The 20,961-nt window shown below is 59.3% G+C and overlaps 2 protein-coding genes across 2 annotated transcripts in view; one reads left to right on the top strand and one right to left on the bottom strand.

The window, feature by feature from the left end:
• SKAP1 (src kinase associated phosphoprotein 1) overlaps positions 1–10,432 on the top strand; it is a gene marked incomplete at its 5' end in the record, with an annotated part of 37,027 nt that extends 26,595 nt beyond the window's left edge. Inside the window, 2 exons of the mRNA XM_082297268.1 lie at positions 9,170–9,271; positions 10,349–10,432. Of these exons, the coding sequence (XP_082153394.1) occupies positions 9,170–9,268 (99 nt within the window). The 3' untranslated portion in view covers positions 9,269–9,271; positions 10,349–10,432. The remainder of the gene's footprint in view (positions 1–9,169; positions 9,272–10,348) is intronic.
• A 2,020-nt stretch (positions 10,433–12,452) lies between these two features.
• On the bottom strand, positions 12,453–20,798 carry SNX11 (sorting nexin 11). The gene is made up of 7 exons (XM_082297191.1): positions 20,791–20,798; positions 20,256–20,304; positions 19,994–20,080; positions 17,445–17,545; positions 16,594–16,695; positions 15,086–15,301; positions 12,453–13,391 (listed from the first exon to the last, which is right to left on the bottom strand). Exons 2-7 carry the CDS (start codon positions 20,274–20,276, stop codon positions 12,890–12,892), a joined length of 1,029 nt encoding a protein of 342 aa, XP_082153317.1. The 5' UTR covers positions 20,277–20,304; positions 20,791–20,798; the 3' UTR covers positions 12,453–12,889.
• Positions 20,799–20,961: the final 163 nt, after the last annotated feature.

Genomic DNA, 20,961 nt, shown 5'->3' with positions numbered 1-20,961 from the left:
ATCCCGAGCATCCCCCCCATCCCTGCATCCCTGAACCTCCAAATCTCCCGGATCCCGCTCATCCTCCCTGCTCCCCGCTCGCCCCGAACTCCCCTGGCACCCCTGGATCATCCTGGAGCTGGTGAAGCCCCTGCACCCCAAACATTCCCGAATCCCGGTTGTCCCTCCCCACTTCCCGCATCCCTGAACCTCCAAATCCTCTGCATCCCGCCCATCCCCCTGCACCCCCTGCACCCCCGGACCCGGCGCATCCCTGGCCCAGCAGGTCTTGGAGCCAGAATCGATCCCAGAATCGATCCCAGAATCGATCCCAGAATCACGTTTGGGTTGGAAGGGACCCTAAATCCCATCCGGTCCCGCGGGCAGGGACAATTCCCCAATGCCAGGCTGCTCCCGGCCCCGTCCAGCCTGGCCTTGGGCACTGCCAGGGATCCAGGGGCAGCCTCAGCTTCTCTGGGAATTCCATCCCAGCCCCTCCCCAGCCTCCCAGGGATGGATTTATTCCTCGTGTCCGGTCTGAATATCCCCTTTTCCCACCCCAAAACCATTCCCTGTGTCCTGGCACTTCAGGTCCTGCTCAGAATTCCCTCCTCTTCCTTCCAACACCTCGTTAAGCCACAGAGAGGGATCGGCCTGGGGGAAACTGAGGCAGGGATACACCTGAGCTGGAGCATCCCGGCTCCAGGAGCTGTGCCGGGCTTTTTGGGGGGTTTTTTGGGGAGTTTGGGGGTTTTTTTTGGGGTTTTCCCCCCTCTCTCCTGAACCTCCACACCCGTTCTGTTTGGAGCAGAATGGAAGAGAGGAAGGAGATGGAGAAAAGTGATTTCTGGGAATAATTTTTCCTCCATCCCCTCCCGTTTGCCGCCAGCACAACTTGCCACAGGTTTTTACCAAAAAACCCAAAAAAATAAACTCTTTATTTTAATTTTTTTTTCCTCCTCTCCCCCCCTCAAATCCAAGGCGCTCAGGACCCCAAAGCAAAATTCCCTCTTCCTTCCAATCCCTCTTTGAGCCACAGGGAGGGATCAGCCTGGGGGAAACTGAGGCAGGGATCAGGGAGCTGGAGCATCCCGGTTCCTCGGGATCCCGACGCGGGAATTTTGGGGTTTTTTCCCCCCTCTCCTCTGAGCCTCCACACCCGTTTTGTTCGGAGCAGGATGGGAGGGAGGAAGGAGATGGAGAAGGGCGATTTCTGGGAATAATTCCTCCCAAAACCAATTCCCACTCCCTCCCGGTTTGGTTTTTTTTTTTCCCAGCCCCACCACCGCAACTCCCCGCAGATTTTTCCCCACTCCCCATCAAAAAAAAAAAACCCCAAAAAACCTCTTTATTTTAAATTTTCATTTCCCCCTCCTCTCCCCCTCTCCCCCCCTCCAAATCCAAGCACCCCAAACCCCCAAATCCTCGAGAAACCCTCCCCAAACCCACGGCCGTGGCCTCCCCCTGCCCTCTCCGCGCCCCCCGTTCCTCCGTGCACTCCAGATGAACCGGAGCGAGCGCGGCCGCGGCCCTCGGAGGTGATTTAGGGGAATATTAAAGGCGCTGCGGAGCTCCTGGCGCGGGCAGAGCGGCGCAGATGGGCTCGGCAGATTAAACATTTCCGTCACATCGGCTCCAGCCGCGCGGCGCCTCGGGCTTGGCAGCGCGCTCGGCGCGGAATAAAGATGAACCCGGCTCTTCCCAGGCCTCGGCGGGGCTTTGGTGGCCCCCAGCGCTGGTGGCTGGCCCCGTGCGCGTCACCCCGAGTGTCCCCCGAGTGGGCTTCGGTCAGGGTTGGGGCTCTGGTTGGAGGTTTTTATGGGAAATAGTTCCAAATTTGGCCCTCGAGTGTCCCCTGAGTGTCCCCCGAGTGTCCCTCGGCCAGATTTGGGGCTCTGGTTGGAGGTCTTTATAGGAAATGGTTCCAAATTTGGCCCTCGAGTGTCCCCTGAGTGTCCCCCGAGTGTCCCCTGTGTGTCCCTCGGCCAGATTTGGGGCTCTGGTTGGAGGTTTTTTGTGGGAAATAGTTCCAAATCCGGCCCTTGAGTGTCCCCCGAGTGTCCCCCGAGTGTCCCCCGAGTGTCCCTCGGTCAGGGTTGGGTGGTGTTGAGGCTCTGGTTGGAGGTTTTTTATGGGAAATAGTTCCAAATCCGGCTCTCGAGTGTCCCCCGAGCGTCCCCTGTGTGTCCCTCGGTCAGATTTGGGGCTCTGGTTGGAGGTTTTTTATGGGAAACGGTTCCTTGGATAAATCCTGGATCCCTCTGCTCAGGCTGGGCCCACTTGGAAAGGCTGAGGAGGAGCTGGGCACGTGTCCAGCTGTGGCCAGAGCTGTCCTTGTGGTCACTCCAGGCTGGGCACTCCAGGCTGGGCACTCCAGGCTGGGCACACCCCCCGGGGCCCATCAGCTTTGTCCTCCCCCAGGGGCCCTCGGCTTCGTCCCCGTCCCTCACCCCGAGGGCTCCGAGCCCCCCCCCGTGTGCCGGGTTCTTCCCGCTGGGATGGGGTGGGGAGGGCCCAGTGGGATGGGACAGATCCCGGTGGGATGGGGCAGATCCCGGTGGGATGGGACAGATCCTGATGGGATGGGGCAGATGGATCCTGGTGGGATGGGACAGATCCCGGTGGGATGGGACAGATCCCGGTGGGATGGGGCAGATGGATCCTGATGGGGTGGGACAGATCCCGGTGGGATGGGGCAGATGGATCCTGGTGGGATGGGACAGATCCCGGTGGGATGGGGCAGATGGATCCTGATGGGGTGGGACAGATCCCGGTGGGATGGGACAGATGGATCCTGGTGGGATGGGACAGATCCCGGTGGGATGGGGCAGATGGATCCTGATGGGGTGGGACAGATCCCGGTGGGATGGGACAGATCCCGGTGGGATGGGGCAGATCCCGGTGGGATGGGGCAGATGGATCCTGGTGGGATGGGACAGATCCCGGTGGGATGGGGCAGATGGATCCTGATGGGGTGGGGCAGATCCCGGTGGGATGGGGCAGATGGATCCTGATGGGGTGGGGCAGATCCTGGTGGGATGGGACAGATCCCAGTGGGATGGGACACGAGGAGCGTGGCCAGGTCGGACAGGGCTTGGAGCACCCTGGGATGGTGGGAGGTGTCCCTGGATGGGATTTCAGGTCCCTTCCCAACCCAAATCATTCCCGGGATTCCGTCCTGGCTGCGCTTTCGGGGGTTCCTCCAGCTGGGGCCGTTCCCGCCCCCAGCTCGGTGACACCGGGATGTCCCCCCCGATGGGGACAGGGGGAATCCATGGCCGGGTCAGGCAGGAATTCCAGTTCCCACTTGGAAAAGCAGCTGGGAGCTTTTGCTGGTCCCGTGTGCCAGAAATTCCCGGATTGGGGGGGGGGGGGGGGGTTATCCCGGCCAGCGGCTCTGGGAATCTCGGGAATGGGATGTGGGAAGGGCTTTGGGAGGGTTCCTTCCCCCTGGGACAAATCCCAGCGTTCCAGGAAGGCACGGAGAGCGTCCTGGGGGAGAGGGCGGGGTTGGGGTGACCCCAAATGCGATTCCCAGCCTTGAAAAGGTGAGAGATTCCCAGTTCAGGGATTCCTGCTGATTCCTGGGAACGAGGAGGATGGGCTTGGGGTGACCCCAAATCCAATCCCCAGTTCTGGAAAGGCGCCAGATTCCCAGTTTGGGGATTTCTAGGGATGGAGGGAATGGGGTTGGGGTGACCCCAAATCCAATCCCCAGCCTCGAAAGGGTGAGAGATTCCCAGTTTGGGGATTCCTGCTGATTCCTGTGAGAGATTCCCAGTTCGGGGATTCCTGCTGATTCCTGGGAATGGGGAGATGGTGTTGGGGCCACCCCAAATCCAATCCGCAGCCTCGAAAAGGCGCCAGATTCCCAATTTCCCGACTTCTGGGAATGTGGAGGATGCTCTGCTTCCCGGTTGCTTCCCAGTTCTCCCAGGGACCCCCCCGGCGCCTCCCGCATCCCATCCCCTTCCCCTCCCGCTCCCCTCCATCCTCCCGGAGCGCTTTTCCAGCCCCGCTTTTCCACGAACCCTCTCCTAAACCCCCTCCCTCCCCTCGCAGCCGCCGCGCGCAGAGCCCTCATTAACGCCTAATTAGTCCGAGCCCACCAAAACCCCATCCTCGGCTTCCCTCCTCCTCCTCTTCCTCCTCCCCTTCCCTCTCCCGCTTCCCAAAAGCCGGCGCGGGGCTGGAATTCCAGCGGGTCGGAAAGGAGCGGAGCAGAGTTCAGCCCCCGGCGGGGCTCCGCGCTGGCTTGGATCGTTTAATAAAAATTAGCATAATTAACGAACATCTGCGCGAGCCAGCGCGGGGCAATTTGGCACCGGGAGCCGAGGGCTCGAACGCCGCCGCCGCGGCTTTAATGCGCTTTGAATTCCTGCTGGCAGCGAGCGGCGGAAATCCCGGGCCGGGCCCGGCTGCGGAGCGATCCCGGGGCGGGGCGGGGCGGGGCGGGGCGGGGATGCTCCGGGAGCGGGGATGCCCCGGGACAGGGATGCTCCGGGAGCGGGACAGGGATGCTCCGGGACAGGGATGCCCCGGGACAGGGATGCTCCGGGAGCGGGACAGGGATGCTCCGGGAGCGGGGATGCTCCGGGACAGGGATGCTCCGGGAGCGGGACAGGGATGCCCCGGGGACAGGGATGCCCCGGGACAGGGATGCTCCGGGAGTGGGGATGCTCCGGGACAGGGATGCCCCGGGACAGGGATGCCCCGGGACAGGGATGCTCCGGGACAGGGATGCCCCAGGAGCGGGACAGGGATGTTCCGGGAGCGGGGATGCTCCGGGACAGGGATGCCCCAGGAGCGGGAATGGCCCGGGACAGGGATGCTCCGGGAGCGGGGATGTTCCGGGAGCGGGACGGGGATGCTCCGGGAGTGGGGATGCTCCGGGACAGGGATGCTCCGGGAGCGAGACGGGGATGCCCCGGGACAGGGATGTTCTAGGAGCGGGGATGCCCCGGGAGCGGGGATGCTCCGGGAGCGGGAATGGCCCGGGAGCGGGACGGGGATGCTCCGGGGACAGGGATGCCCCGGGACAGGGATGCCCCGGGACAGGGATGCCCCGGGAGCGGGAATGGCCCGGGACAGGGATGCTCCGGGAGCGGGACAGGGATGCCCCGGGGACAGGGATGCTCCGGGACAGGGATGCCCCAGGAGCGGGACAGGGATGTTCCGGGAGCGGGGATGTTCCGGGACAGGGATGCTCCGGGGACAGGGATGCCCCGGGAGCGGGAATGGCCCGGGACAGGGATGCTCCGGGGACAGGGATGCTCCGGGAGCGGGGATGTTCCGGGACAGGGATGCCCCGGGACAGGGATGCTCCGGGACAGGGATGCTCCGGGACAGGGATGCCCCAGGAGCGGGACAGGGATGTTCCGGGAGCGGGGATGCTCCGGGAGCGGGAATGGCCCGGGAGCGGGGATGCTCCGGGAGCGGGAATGGCCCGGGAGCGGGGATGCTCCGGGACAGGGATGCTCCGGGACAGGGATGCTCCGGGACAGGGATGCCCCGGGACAGGGATGCCCCGGGGACAGGGATGCTCCGGGACAGGGATGCTCCGGGACAGGGATGCTCCGGGAGCGGGGCGGGGCGGGGATGCTCGGGGAGAGGCGGAGGTGCGGCGGTTTGTAGGGATTAACTGGGATTTTTAGGGCTAAAATTGGGGTTTTTAGGGAAAAAAAATGGGATTTTTAGGAAAAAAAATGGGATTTTTAGGAAAAAAAAAATGGGATTTTTAGGTATTAGTTGGGATTTTTAGGAAAAAATTCGGATTTTTTAGGTATAAATTGGGATTTTTTTAGGGATAAAATTGGGATTTTTAGGGATTAATTGGGATTTTTAGGGATAGAAATGGGGGTTTTAGGAATTAATTGGGGTTTTTAGGGATTAATTGGGATAGAGATAAAATTTGGGGTTTTAGGAATTAATTGGGATTTTTAGGTATAAATTGGGAATTTTAGGAATAGGGGGGTTTAGGGAAAAAATCGGACTTTTAGGAAAAAAAATCGGATTTTTCCAAATAAATTGGGATTTTTTCGGTATAAATTGGGATTTTTAGGAATTAATTGGGATTTTTCGGGGAAAAAAATCGGATTTTTCGGAATCAATTGGGATTTTTAGGAAATCAATTCAGATTTTTCGGAATCAATCAGGATTTTTCGGAATTAATTGGGATTTTTCGGGAAAAAATTCGGATTTTTCAGAATCAATCGGGATTTTTAGGAATCAGTCAGGATTTTCAGAATCAATTCGGATTTTTAGGAATCAGTTCGGATTTTCAGGAATCAATTCGGATTTTCAGGAGTTAATTCGGATTTTTAGGAGTTAATTCGGATTTTAAGGAATCAATTCGGATTTTAAGGAATCAATTCGGATTTTCAGGAGTTAATTCGGATTTTTAGGAGTTAATTCGGATTTTCAGGAATCAATCAGGATTTTCAGGAGTTAATTCGTATTTTTAGGAATCAATTCGGATTTTCAGGAATCAGTTCGGATTTTTACGAGTTAATGCGGATTTTTAGGAATCAATTTGGATTTTTCGGAATCAGTTCGGATTTTCAGGAGTTAATTCGGATTTTAGGAGTTAATTCGGATTTTTAGGAATCAATTCGGATTTTAAGGAATCAATTCGGATTTTCAGGAGTTAATTCGGATTTTTAGGAATCAATTCGGATTTTAAGGAATCAATTCGGATTTTCAGGAGTTAATTCGGATTTTTAGGAATCAATTCGGATTTTAAGGAATCAATCAGGATTTTCAGGAGTTAATTCGGATTTTAAGGAATCAATTCAGATTTTCAGGAGTTAATTCGGATTTTTAGGAGTTAATTCGGATTTTTAGGAATCAATTCGGATTTTCAGGAATCAATTCGGATTTTCAGGAGTTAATTCGGATTTTTAGGAGTTAATTCGGATTTTCAGGAATCAATCAGGATTTTCAGGAGTTAATTCGGATTTTTAGGAATCAATTCGGATTTTCAGGAATCAATTCGGATTTTTAGGGGTTAATTCGGATTTTCAGGAATCAATTTGGATTTTTCGGAATCAGTTCGGATTTTCAGGAATCAATTCGGATTTTTACGAGTTACTTCGGATTTTCAGGAATCAATCAGGATTTTCAGGAGTTAATTCGGATTTTCCGGAAACAATTCGGATTTTCAGGAATCAATTGGGATTTTTCGGACTCAATCGGGATTTTTGCTCGAAATTTGGACTTTTCGCCCCTTCCCCTCCTGGCTGAGGAGGAGCTCCCGGCTCCTTGGATGATGCCGGGATTTGGGATCAGGGCCGGGATTAGCTGCAAACGGGGATCGCTCAGAGATGGGGGTGGGGGGCGGCGCAGCCCGCGGCCTTTTAGGGCTAAATTTGGATTTTTCCGTCAATTTGGATTTTCCTTTAAATTCGGGGGTTTTCCTTAAGTTTGGAATTCTTTTCCCCTTCCTGGATGTCGGGATCGCTCCATGCCCCGCTCCGGGCTCCGGGCTGGGATTTGGGGTTAAAGCCCAAAGAATCAGGGTGTGAATTAAGCACTGAGTTCCCGAGCAAAGCCCGAATCCCGAACCCCAAACCCCAAACGTGACCCCAAACCCCAAACGTGACCCCAAACTCCAAACGTGACCCCAAACCTGACCCTACACCCCAAACCCCAAACCCCAAAACTTCAAACCCCAAACCCCGAACCTGACCCCGAACCCCGAACCCCGAACCTGACCCCAAACCCCAAACGTGACCCCAAACCCCAAACCCCAAACGTGACCCTAAACCCCGAACGTGACCCCAAACCTGACCCTACACCCCGAACCCCAAACCCCAAAACTCCAAACCCCAAACCCCGAACCTGACCCCAAACCCCGAACCCCGAACGTGACCTCAAACCCCAAACCTGACCCTACACCCCAAACCCCAAACCCCAAACGTGACCCCAAACCCCAAACGTGACCCCAAACCCCGAACGTGACCCCAAACCCCAAACCTGACCCTACACCCCAAACCCCAAACCCCAAACGTGACCCCAAACCCCAAACGTGACCCCAAGCCCCAAACCTCAAACCCCGAACCCCAAACCCCGAACGTGACCCCGAACCCCAAACCCCAAACGTGACCCCAAATCCCGAACCCTGAACGTGACCCCAAAACCCCAAACCTGACCCTACACCACGAACCCCGAACCCCAAAACTCCAAACCCCGAACCCCAAACCTGACCCCAAACCCCGAACCTGACCTTACACCCCGAACCCCAAACTGCAAATCCCAAACTCCAAACCCCGAACCTGGCCCCAAACCCCAAAACTCCAAACCCCAAACCCAAAACTGCAAATCCGAAACCCCAAACCCCGAACCCCAAACTGCAAATCTCGAACCCCAAACCCCGAACCCCAAACCCCGAGCCTGACCCTGCACCCCAAACCTCAAACCCCGAACCCAAAACTGCAAATCCCAAACTGCAAATCCCAAACCCCAAACCCCGAACCCCAAACCCCAAAACTCCAAACCCCGAACCCCAAACTGCAAATCCCAAACCCCGAACCCCGAATCCCAAACCCCGAACCTGACCCTACACCCCAAACCCCAAACCCCGAACCCAAAACTGCAAATCCCGAACCCCAATCCCTGAACCCCAAACCCCAAACCTCCAAACTCCGAACCCCGAACCCCAATCCCTGAACCCCAAACCCCAAACCTCCAAACTGCAAATCCCGAACCCCAATCCCTGAACCCCAAACCTTAAACCCCGAACCAAAGAATCCTTTCCAAACCCCCCGTCCCTCATCCCGCCCTTCTTGGGGTTGGGGGTCAGGTCCGGGGTATTCTTTGTGGGATTTGGGGTATTTTTTATGGGTTTGGGGTATTTTTTATGGGTTCGAGGTATTTTTTGTGGGATTTGGGGTATTTTTAATGGGTTCAAGGTATTTTTAATGGGTTCGAGGTATTTTTTGTGGGATTTGGGGTATTTTCTATGGGTTCAAGGTATTTTTAATGGGTTCGGGGTATTCTTTGTGGGATCTGGAGTATTTTTTGTGGGATTTGGGGTATTTTCTATGGGTTCGAGGTATTTTTTATGGGTTCCGGGTATTTTTTATGGGTTTGGGATATTCTTTACGGGTTCGGGGTATTCTTTGTGGGGTTCTGGCGGTCAGAGCCCCAAAGGAAGGGCCTGACCCCAAGCGCAGTGCCCGTGACCCCACAGGAGTACCCCGGGCACGGCTGGTGGGTCGGGGAGCTCCGGGACGAGATCGGGATCGTCCCGAGGGAATTCCTGGCGCCCGCCTTCGAGCTGGAGGAGTGACAGGTTTGGGGTCGGGTTTGGGGTTTGGGGTTCGGGGTGCGGGGTTTGGGGTCGGGTTTGGGGTCAGGTTTGGGGTGCGGGTTTCAGGGTTTGGGGTGCGGGTTAAGGTTGGTAATCCTAAATTCCAACCTTTGGGATATTTGGGGATTGGGATTTAGGGTGCGGGATTTGGGGTGTGGGGTTGGGGTTTGGGGTGCGGGGTGCGGGATTTGGGGTGTGGGGTTGGGGTTTGAGGTTTGGGGTGCGGGGTTTGGGGTCAGTTTTGGGTTTGGGGTCAGGTTTGGCGTTTGGGGTGCGGGATTTGGTGTGTGGGGTTGGGGGTTTTGTTTGGGTTTGGGGTGCGGGGTTTGGGGTGTGGGGTTTGGGGTTTTGTTTGGGGTTGGGGTTTTGGGTTTGGGGTCAGTTTTGGGGTGTGGGGTTGGGGTTTGGGGTCAGGTTTGGGGTGCGGGATTTGGGGTGTGGGGTTGGGGTTTGGGGTTTTGTTTGGGGTCAGTTTGGGGGTTGGGGTTTGGGATTTGGGGTCAGGTTCGGGGTTTGGGATTTGGGGTCAGATTCGGGGTGTGGGGTGCTGGGTTTGGGGTTTTGTTTGGGGTCAGTTTTGGGGTTGGGGTTTGGGATTTGGGGTCAGATTCGGGGTGTGGGGGGCGGGGTTTGGGGTTTTGGGGTCAGTTTTGGGGTTGGGGTTTGGGATTTGGGGTCCGATTCGGGGTGTGGGGTGCTGGGTTTGGGGTTTTGTTTGGGGTCAGTTTTGGGGTTGGGGTTTGGGATTTGGGGTCAGATTCAGGGTGTGGGGGGCGGGGTTTGGGGTTTTGTTTGGGGTCAGTTTTGGGGTTGGGGTTTGGGATTTGGGGTCCGATTCGGGGTGTGGGGTGCTGGGTTTGGGGTTTTGTTTGGGGTCAGTTTTGGGGTTGGGGTTTGGGATTTGGGGTCCGATTCGGGGTGTGGGGTGCTGGGTTTGGGGTTTTGGGGTCAGTTTTGGGGTTGGGATTTGGGGTCAGGTCCGGGGTTCGGAGATCGGGGGATCCATCCCGGGGTCTCCGTGGTGCCTTTGGCTCCATCTCCCGCTTTTCCCTGGATCAGGCGGGACCGGGAGCGGCGGGGGCAGCGCGGGGCCAGCGCCAGCCCGGCGTGGGTCATTCCCTGGATTCCAAATCCCACAAATCCCATGGGATTCACGTGGCAGAGCCACCTCCGTGGGACCGAGCGGTTTTATCCCAAAAATCCCTCCGGGAAGCATTCCATGGGGAAACTGAGGCACGGGGCGGGGCTGGGAACGGGGAGGGCTCAATCCCAAATTCCCTGGACGTCTCCCACCCTCGTTCTCCCGCTTTTCCCGGGTCCATCCCAAATCCCCTGGAGAACTCCAGGTGTTCCCGCATCCCAAATCCAGGTTTTAGCCCATCCCAGATCCCGGGGTTTCTCCTCAATAAATCCCTTTTTCCTCTCCAAGTTTGGCTGCTCCAGACTTTGTGGCGGGGCTGGAGCTGGGAAGGGGCGCAGGGAATGGTCGGGAATGGTTGAGAATGCTGGGGAATGACCGGGAATGATGGGGAATGCTCGGGAATGGCCAGGAATGACCGGGAATGGCCGGGAATGGCCGGGAATTGTCGGGAATGGTTGGGAATGACCAGGAGTGCCCAGGAATGACTGGAAATGGTTGCGAATGATTGCGAATGGTTGGGAATGCCCAAGAATGGCCTGGAATGGCCGGGAAAATGACCAGGAATAAACCGGGAATGGTTGGGAATGGCCAGGAATGGCCGCTCTTCCTGACCCCCCCCGCTCCGAGCGCCCCCGCTCCGCTCCAGGCCATGCGGGTGAATCCCACTTTTCCCACTCTTCCCGCTGTTCCCGCTTTTCCCGCTTTTCCCACTCTTCCCGCTCTTCCCGCTCTTCCCGCTTTTCCCGCTGTTCCCGCTTTTCCCGCTGTTCCCGCTGTTCCCGCTTTTCCCGCTTCTCCCGCTCCCGGCTCCAGCGCCCCTAGGTGGGGGTAGGGCCCTGCCGGCTGCGGCCTCGCCGGGAACGGAGCCCCAAAATCCGCCGGGAACGGGGCCCCAAAATCCGCCCCCCCCGGGGCCGCTCCAGGGCACAGCTGGGCAGATGCTGGAGCCAGGAAAAGCGGGATGGATCCCACGGGATGGATCCCAGGGGGTGAATCCCACGGGGTGGATCCCACGGGATGGATCCCAGGGGATGGATCCCAGGGGATGCAGCGGGAGCCATCGCGGTGCCGCCCCCTCCCCACGTCTCGCCGCGGGTTGGGTGGGGAGGGGGCGGAGGGCGCCCCGAGCTCAGCCGGGCAGGGCTCGAATCCCTCTGGAATTCCCAGGCTGGGCTGGATTCCCTCTGGAATTCGAGGAATGGGGCTGGAGAGGGGCTGGAGAGGGGCCATGGAGCGGATCCATGGGGACAGAGCGGATCCATGGATTCGGGGCAGATCCATGGGGATGGATCGGATCCCTGGATTCGGATCGGATCCCTGGATTCGGATCGGATCCCTGGATTCGGAGGGGCTCCCTGGATTCGGAGGGGATCCCTGGATTCAGATCGGATCCCTGGATCCCGAGCGGATCCCCGCGCACATCTGCCCGCACAGCCGCGCCATTCCGAGCGGCTCTCTCATGAATATTGATGCACGTCGATGAATATTCATGAGGGGAGCAGCCAATGGCAGCGGCGCTCGGGGCAGCTGCCGGCCCCGGCCCCAAACTCCTCCCGACATTCCCTCCCCTTCCCTGGAGCATCCCGGGAATGGAGCAAAAAACCCCAAACCCTCCCCAAAATCCGCCCCGAGCCCCGCCCGGCCCTGGAGACACCGGCTGGGGGGGATCTGTGGGGTTTGGGGCGGAGCCGCCGTCGGGAATTGGGGTTGGGATCGGGGATGGGCTGGGAAAGGAGCTGGAGCAGCTCTGGGAGAGTCCCTGTGGAATTTTGCTGGAAGTCCGGGGAGCTGGAGGAGCTGAAACTCTGGGAATGAGAGCTGGGAGAGGAGCAGGAGCTGCGGGAAGGGATTTGTGCGTCCGTGTTCCCTAAATCCCCGAATTCCCCACGCTCCTCCCGGCCCCGAGCTCGGCAGCTCCCGGCAAATTCTCCTCGACTTCGGTTTTATTTTTATTTTCATTTTTATTTGTTTTTATTTCATTTTCACGTCCAGCCAGGGCTCGCCAGCCCTGCCCACACCAAGTGCTCAGAGGGAGGGGACACCAAAACCACCCGAGCCGCTCCTGCTTTCCCAGAAATTCCAGCCTGGAACGGCCCCCAGCAGCGGGAAGGGACCCAAATTCCAACCCCATCCCTCCCTTTTCCCAGCGGGAAGTGCCGAGGACACGGAGCCCGGCGGCACTGCCACCCCCCGAGCCCCGCTCCCGCTCCGGCCAGGGAGCCACGGCCACCGTGGGAAGCACGACCACGGCATTCCCGAGCTCCCAGATCCCTCCTCCGGGAGCAGAGCGAGGAAACGCGGCCGGGGAATAGCGGGGAAAAGCGGGAATCCGCTGGGAAAGAGCTCCCAGTGCTGCCCAGTCCACCCAGTCCGGTGCCTCCGCACGGATCCCTCTCCGAGCCAGGGCTCCGGAGGGGTCACTCTGTGTCCGGCCGGGCTGTCCGGGCTCTCCAGAGGGGTCACTCCGTGTCGGGCCGGACATCCCGGGGGGGCTCCTCCGGAGGGGTCACTCCGTGTCCGGTTGGGCTCTCCAGAGGGGTCACTCCGTGTCCGGTTGGGCTCTCCAGAGGGGTCACTCCGTGTCCGGTTGGGCTCTCCGGGCTCTCCAGAGGGGTCACTCCGTGTCCGGCCGGGCTCTCCAGAGGGGTCACTCCATGTCCGGTTGGGCTCTCCAGAGGGGTCACTCCGTGTCCGGTTGGGCTCTCCAGAGGGGTCACTCCGTGTCCGGCCGGGCTCTCCAGAGGGGTCACTCCATGTCCGGTTGGGCTCTCCGGACTCTCCAGAGGGGTCACTCCGTGTCCGGCGGGGCTCTCCAGAGGGGTCACTCCGTGTCCGGCCGGGCTCTCCAGAGGGGTCACTCCGTGTCCGGCCGGGCTCTCCGGCCGTGCCTCGTCCATGCCGAAGTCGCCCCAGTACGGGAAGCTCTCCAGGCAGCCTTGGGCGCTTCCCAGGCCGGCACAGCTGGGAGAACAGAGCGGGTCAGGCTGGAGAAGGGATCCAGGGAATGTCCTCGGCACGGGAGCACCGAGCCCGGAGCTGGAAAAGGGGGATATTCCCATCCCAGGGACATTCCAGCCCCCGGCTCCTGCCCCTCGAACCTCTTCCTCCAACCATGAGACTCCTTAAAAACTCCCGCTGGAATCCAGACACCTCTTATTTTCCAGGAAAAGCAGGCACGGGACAGGGCAGGAAGCCCAAATGTGGTTGGATTTCCCTAATTTTATGGGGTTTGGAGCATCTCTGAGACCCCCAGACCTGCCAGGGGAGTCTGGGCTTGTCCAGCTTTTCCAGGGATTTGCAGCAGCGCAGTTGGATCCTCACCCCAGGCCCTTTCCTGCCGCAAAATCCCATCCTGGGATGCAAAACGAGGAGCTGGGATTGTCCCAGGATGCTCCTCCTCGCTCCTGGATGTTTCCTGCTGCAAAATCCCATCCCGGGATCCACAGCCAGGACCCGGGACAGCCCTGGGATGCTCCTCCCCTTCCCTGCCTGTTCCCTGCCACAAAATCCCATCCCGGGATGCTCCTCCTCGCTCCTGGACGTTTCCTGCCACAAAATCCCATCCCGGGATCCACAGCCAGGACCTGGGACTGTCCCAGGTTGCTCCTCCTTTCCTCAGGCCATTCCCTGCCACAAAATCCCATCCCGGGATGCTCCTCCTCGCTCCTGGACGTTTCCTGCTGCACAATCCCACCCCAGAATACCCAGTGAGGTCCTGGGATGCTCCTTCCTTTCCCTGCCCGTTCCCGGCCTGGGATGCAGGGCCAGGACCTGGGACTGTCTTGGAATCCGGGATGCTCCTTCCCTTCCCGGCTGCACAATCCCATCCCGGGATCCACAGCCAGGACCTGAGACTGGCCCAGGCTGCTCCTCCTTTCCTCAGGCCATTCCCTGCCACAAAATCCCACCCTGAGATGCCCAGTGAGGCCCTGGGATGCTCCTTCCCTTCCCAGCTGCACGATCCCAGCCCGGGATGCCTGGCCCAGAGTCACTCCTGCCCCATGTCCCGTGTGCTGTGTCCCCTGTCCCGTGTGCTGTGTCCCGTGTCCTGTGTCCCATGTCCTGTGCCCCATGTCCCATATCCTGTGTCCCATGTCCCATATCCCCTGCCCCATATCCTGTGTCCCGTGTGCTGTGTCCCATATCCTGTGTCCCCTGTCCCCTGTCCCATGCCCCATGTCCCGTATCCCCTGTCCCTTGCCCCGTCCCCTGTCCTGTATCCCCTCTGCTGTGTCCTGTGTCCCCTGTCCCATATCCCATGTCCTGTATCCCCTGTCCCCTGTCCCGTATCCCCTCTGCTGTGTCCTGTGTCCCCTGCCCCACATCCCCTGTCCCCTGTCCCATATCCCCTGTCCCATATCCCGTATCCCATATCCCCTGTCCCATATCCCATATCCCGTGTCCCCTGTCCCATATCCCCTGTCCCATATCCCATATCCCGTGTCCCCTGTCCCATATCCCCTGTCCCATATCCCCTGTCCCCTGTCCCATATCCCATATCCCCTGTCCCATATCCCCTGTCCCATATCCCCTGTCCCATATCCCCTGTCCCCTGTCCTGTGTCCCTTGCCCCATATCCCCTGTCCCATATCCCCTATCCCCATATCCCCTATCCCATATTCCCTGTCCCATATCCCCCGTTCCCTGTCCCTTACACGTCTCCGGGGTGGCCGGGCGGTGCCGGGGCCGGCGCGGGGCTGTGCCCGCGGTGCCCCCAGGCGCAGGGGGCCATGGCGTAGCGCAGGATGGCCTCGGTGACGCCGTGCGGGCCCCGGCCCTGCACGCACGCCTCGATGGCGGGCACGGGCAGCTGGCTCTGCAGGAACAGGTGCAGGCGGCTGTCGGAGAGCAGCACCACGCTCTGCAGCACCCTGCGGGGACAGCGAGGGCACAGGGACAGGTCAGCCCTGTGGGGACAGCGAGGGCACAGGGACAGGTCAGCCCTGCGGGGACAGCGAGGGCACAGGGACAGGTCAGCCCTGCGGGGACAGCGAGGGCACAGGGACAGGTCAGCCCTGCGGGGACAGCAATGGGCATAGGGACAGCGATGGGCACAGGGACAGGTCAGCCCTGCGGGGACAGCGAGGGCACAAGGACAGGTCAGCCCTGCGGGGACAGCAATGGGCATAAGGGACAGCGATGGGCACAGGGACAGGTCAGCCCTGTGGGGACAGCGAGGGCACAGGGACAGCGAGGGCACAGGGACAGGTCAGCCCTGCTGGCACCTCCTGCGGGGACAGCGAGGGCACAGGGACAGGTCAGCCCTGCGGGGACAGCGAGGGCACAGGGACAGGTCAGCCCTGCGGGGACAGTGAGGGCACAGGGACAGGTCAGCCCTGCTGGTACCTCCCTGCAGGGACAGCGATGGGCACAGGGACAGCAATGGGCATAGGGACAGGTCAGCCCTGCTGGCAGCTCCCTGCGGGGACAGTGAGGGCACAGGGACAGGTCAGCCCTGTGGGCACCTCCCTGCAGGGAGAGCAATGGGCACAGGGACAGCGATGGGCACAGGGACAGGGTCACCTCTGCTGGCACCGTGTCAGCCCCCACCCTGGGCATGGAGAGAGGAGGGACAAGAGGGGACACAAAGGGGGACACAAAGGGGGACACAAGGGTCACCCAGCCCTCTGCTGTCACCTCCCACCCTGGGCATGGAGAGAGGAGGGAGAGGAGGGGGACACGAGGGAGATGGGGGGGACATGAGGGGGACGGGAGGGACAGGAAGGGACATGAGAGGGACACAGGGATGGGAGGGACAGGAGAGGGACAAGAGGGGGACACAAAGGGGGACGGGAGGGGGACGGGAGGGGGACGGGAGGGGGACGGGAGGGATGGGAAGGGGACACAAAGGGGGACACGAGGGGGGACACGAGGGTCACCCAGCCCTCTGCTGTCCCCTCCCACCCTGGGCACGGAGAGAGGAGAGGAGAGGGAGAGGGAGAGGGACATGAAGGGGAATGAGGAGGACACGAGGGACAAGAGAGTGATGGGAGAGACACAAGGGACAGGAGGGGACACAAGGGGCACACGAGGAAGGGACAATCACCAGGGACACCCAGCCCTCTGCTGTCACCTCCCAGCCACCCCTGGGTGCTGTCCCCTCCTCCCAACCCTTCCCAAACCCCAAACCCCAAATCCCCAAATCCCCAAATCCCGCTCTCACTTCTCCAGGAACTGCTGCAGCCCCTGCCTCCTCTTCTCGATGAACTCATCCGTGCTGCCCACGAAGAACGCCGCGGATTTCCCGGGCAGCTCCGGCACGGGCCTGAGGGCACGGGGAAAACTCGGGATTGGCACTGCCAGGATCCCAAATCCCAGCTGGGGCTTGGATCCCGGGAAGGAGGGATTCCGTGTGGGGGTGATTTGGGGTGCTGGGAGGGTGGGAGCAGAGGGGGAAAGGGGAGTTGTGGGGTCCAGGAGTTTTTGGGGTGGGGGAGATGCGACGGAGAGAGGGGTTGGGAAGCTGGAAAAGGGGAAACTGCAGGGGGGGAGTGGGATTTTGGGGGGGAAAGTGGGATTTTGGGAAAGGGGAGAGAGTGGGATTTTAGGGGGAGACAGTGGGATTTTGGGAAAGGGGAGAGAGTGGGATTTTAGGGGGAGACAGTGGGATTTTGGGAAAGGGGAGAGAGTGGGATTTTAGGGGGAGACAGTGGGATTTTGGGGGGAAAAGAAAAGGGGAATTTGGGGGGGAAGAAAGAGGGGATTTTGGGAGGAAAAAAGTGGGATTCTGGGAAAGGGAAGACAGGGGGATTTTGGGGGGAGAAAGTGGGATTTTGGGGGGAAGAAAGAGGGGGATTTGGGAAGGAAAAAGTGGGATTTTGGGGGGGAAAGTGGGATTTTGGGAAAGGGGAGAGAGTGGGATTTTAGGGGGAGAAAGTGGGATTTGGGGGGGGGAAAAGGGGAATTTTGGGGGGGAGAAAGAGGGGGATTTGTGAGGGAAAAAGGGGGATTTTGGGGGAGGGGAAAGTAGGATTTTGGGGGGGAAAAAGTGGGATTTTGGGGGGGAATGCTTACACCAATCCAGCGTTTTTCTGGAGCTGCCTCCTCAGCCACACGAACTCCCGGTACCGGCGCCGCACACACGAGGTCTTGGCGGTGAAGGCCTTGCTGTTGGTCTGGGAAAATCACCCAGCACGGGGGTTATCCATGGGAATTCTCCATGGGAATTCTCCACGGGATTGAGGGGCTGGATCTGCCTGGACTGAGGATCCAGGATGGGAATTCTCCATGGGAATTCTCTGTGGGATTGAGGGGCAGGATCTGCCTGGATTGAGGATCCAGGATGGGAATTCTCCATGGGAATTCTCCATGGGAATTCTCTGTGGGATTGAGGGGCTGGATCTGCCTGGATTGAGGATCCAGGACGGGAATTCTCCATGGGATTGAGAGGCAGGATCTCAGTCCCTGCAGGATCCAGGACAGGAATTCTCCATGGGAATTCTCCATGGGATCGAGGGGCAGGATCTGCCTGGATTGAGGATCCAGGATGGGAATTCTCCATGGGAATTCTCTGTGGGATTGAGGGGCAGGATCTGCCTGGATTGAGGATCCAGGATGGGAATTCTCCATGGGATTGAGGGGCTGGATCTGCCTGGACTGAGGATCCAGGACGGGAATTCTCCATGGGAATTCTCTGTGGGATTGAGGGGCAGGATCTGCCTGGATTGAGGATCCAGGATGGGAATTCTCCATGGGAATTCTCTGTGGGATTGAGGGGCAGGATCTGCCTGGATTGAGGATCCAGGATGGGAATTCTCCATGGGAATTCTCCATGGGACTGAGAGGCAGGATCTCAGTCCCTGCAGGATCCAGGATGGGAATTCTCCATGGGAATTCTCTGTGGGATTGAGGGGCAGGATCTCAGTCCCTGAGGGATCCAGGATGGGAATTCTCCATGGGAATTCTCCATGGGATTGAGAGGCAGGATCTCAGTCCCTGCAGGATCCAGGATGGGAATTCTCCATGGGAATTCTCCATGGGATTGAGAGGCAGGATCTCAGTCCCTGCAGGATCCAGGACAGGAATTCTCCATGGGAATTCTCCATGGGATCGAGGGGCAGGATCTGCCTGGACTGAGGATCCAGGACGGGAATTCTCCATGGGAATTCTCTGTGGGATTGAGGGGCAGGATCTGCCTGGATTGAGGATCCAGGATGGGAATTCTCCATGGGAATTCTCCATGGGATTGAGAGGCAGGATCTCAGTCCCTGCAGGATCCAGGATGGGAATTCTCCATGGGAATTCTCTGTGGGATTGAGGGGCAGGATCTCAGTCCCTGAGGGATCCAGGATGGGAATTCTCCATGGGAATTCTCCATGGGATTGAGAGGCAGGATCTCAGTCCCTGCAGGATCCAGGATGGGAATTCTCCATGGGAATTCTCTGTGGGATTGAGGGGCAGGATCTCAGTCCCTGCAGGATCCAGGATGGGAATTCTCCGTGGGATTGAGGGTCAGGATCTCAGTCCCTGCAGGATCCAGGATGGGAATTCTCCATGGGATCGAGGGGCAGGATCTCAGTCCCTGCAGGATCCAGGATGGGAATTCTCCATGGGAATTCTCCATGGGAATTCTTTGTGGGATTGAGGGGCTGGATCTGCCTGGACTGAGGATCCAGGATGGGAATTCTCCATGGGAATTCTCTGTGGGATTGAGGGGCAGGATCTGCCTGGATTGAGGATCCAGGATGGGAATTCTCCATGGGATTGAGAGGCAGGATCTCAGTCCCTGCAGGATCCAGGATGGGAATTCTCCATGGGAATTCTCCATGGGAATTCTCCACGGGATTGAGGGGCTGGATCTGCCTGGACTGAGGATCCAGGATGGGAATTCTCCATGGGAATTCTCTGTGGGATTGAGGGGCAGGATCTGCCTGGATTGAGGATCCAGGACGGGAATTCTCCATGGGAATTCTCCATGGGATTGAGAGGCAGGATCTCAGTCCCTGCAGGATCCAGGATGGGAATTCTCCGTGGGAATTCTCCATGGGATTGAGGGGCTGGATCTGCCTGGACTGAGGATCCAGGATGGGAATTCTCCATGGGATCGAGGGTCAGGATCTCAGTCCCTGCAGGATCCAGGGTGGGAATTCTCCGTGGGATCGAGGGGCAGGATCTCAGTCCCTGCAGGATCCAGGATGGGAATTCTCCGTGGGATCGAGGGGCAGGATCTCAGTCCCTGAGGGATCCAGGGTGGGAATTCTCCATGGGATCGAGGGGCAGGATCTCAGTCCCTGCAGGATCCAGGATGGGAATTCTCCATGGGATTGAGGGGCAGGATCTCAGTCCCTGCAGGATCCAGGATGGGAATTCTCCGTGGGATTGAGGGGCAGGATCTCAGTCCCTGCAGGATCCAGGATGGGAATTCTCCGTGGGAATTCTCCGTGGGATCGAGGGGCAGGATCTCAGTCCCTGCAGGATCCCCTCGCCGCCGGCTCTCAGACCCAAACCACGACGGGATCCCGAGGATTCCCCCCTCCACAGCTCGGGATTATCCCGCTCCAGAGCCTCTCCCAGCTCCCATCCCAGCCCTGCCGCTCCTTTTCCATGCCCCAGCCCCGGCTCACGTGCAGGAAGATCTTGTAATCCACGTAGGAATTCCAGGAGCCCTCGTTCTGCACGCGGGGATCCTGCACTCGCACCGTGGTCAGCTCCTGCGGGACACCAAAACCACCGATCCAGCCCCATTCCCGGCTTCTGCAGCTCCCCAGGAACCGCACAGAGCCCTCCGGGCTTTCCCAATGCCACCGGCAGCTCAGCCCCCACCGACCCTTCCCTGCATCCAACCCGCCCGAATTCCAGCTGGGAATAAACCGGGAATGGCCTCACTTCTTCTCGGTTCTCCAACATCCTAGAGGCAGAGCCCAGCGGGAAACATCTGGGAAAGAAAAGAGCAGGGATTTAGGAAGAGAAGTGCTTCAGTGGATTCTGCACCCGCTCAGCGCTGGGATGTGGCTCCTCCCGAGCCGGAAAAACGGGAAGGAATCCCACTGATTCCCGATTTTCCCTGTCGTACTCAGGCACGGCCGCCTGGAAACCCCGAGGGGGGGTGGGGGGAAATTCCTGAAGCTCTTTTGCCTTCACGGGAAGGAAAAGGCTCCTCGGGACAGGGATCGGACACGGAGGGGCCGGACCAGCCCCGGGAGCGGAGCCAGCCCGAGCTGCGGGGGCTGAGGGCGAGCCCGGCCCGGCCCCGCCGGGAGAGGCCGCGGCCGGGGGTGAGGCCCAGCCCAGCGCCGCCTCCTCCTCCTCCTCCCCCCCAGCGGCCGTGGGGACACCGAGAGACCCCGAGGGGACCCAGCCAGGACCCCCCTGCCCGCCCCAAACCTTCCCCCAGCACTCCCTCCCCTCAGGGCCCCCTCACCTCGCACAGGCCGCGGCCCCTTTAAGCGGCGGCGGAGGCGCGCGCTTTTATAGCGCGGGAAGGGCGGGCGCTTCCGGTGTGGGGCATGCTGGGAGTTGTAGTCCGACGGCAGCTGTGGTTCGGAGTGCCCCTCCCACCTTCCCCGGCCCGGGACAAGGAGGGACATGGAGG

Source organism: Coloeus monedula (genome assembly GCF_965178545.1).
Source record: "Coloeus monedula genome assembly, chromosome: 26".
Lineage (NCBI taxonomy): Eukaryota > Metazoa > Chordata > Aves > Passeriformes > Corvidae > Coloeus > Coloeus monedula.
This window is presented reverse-complemented; position numbering and strand designations above follow the sequence as displayed.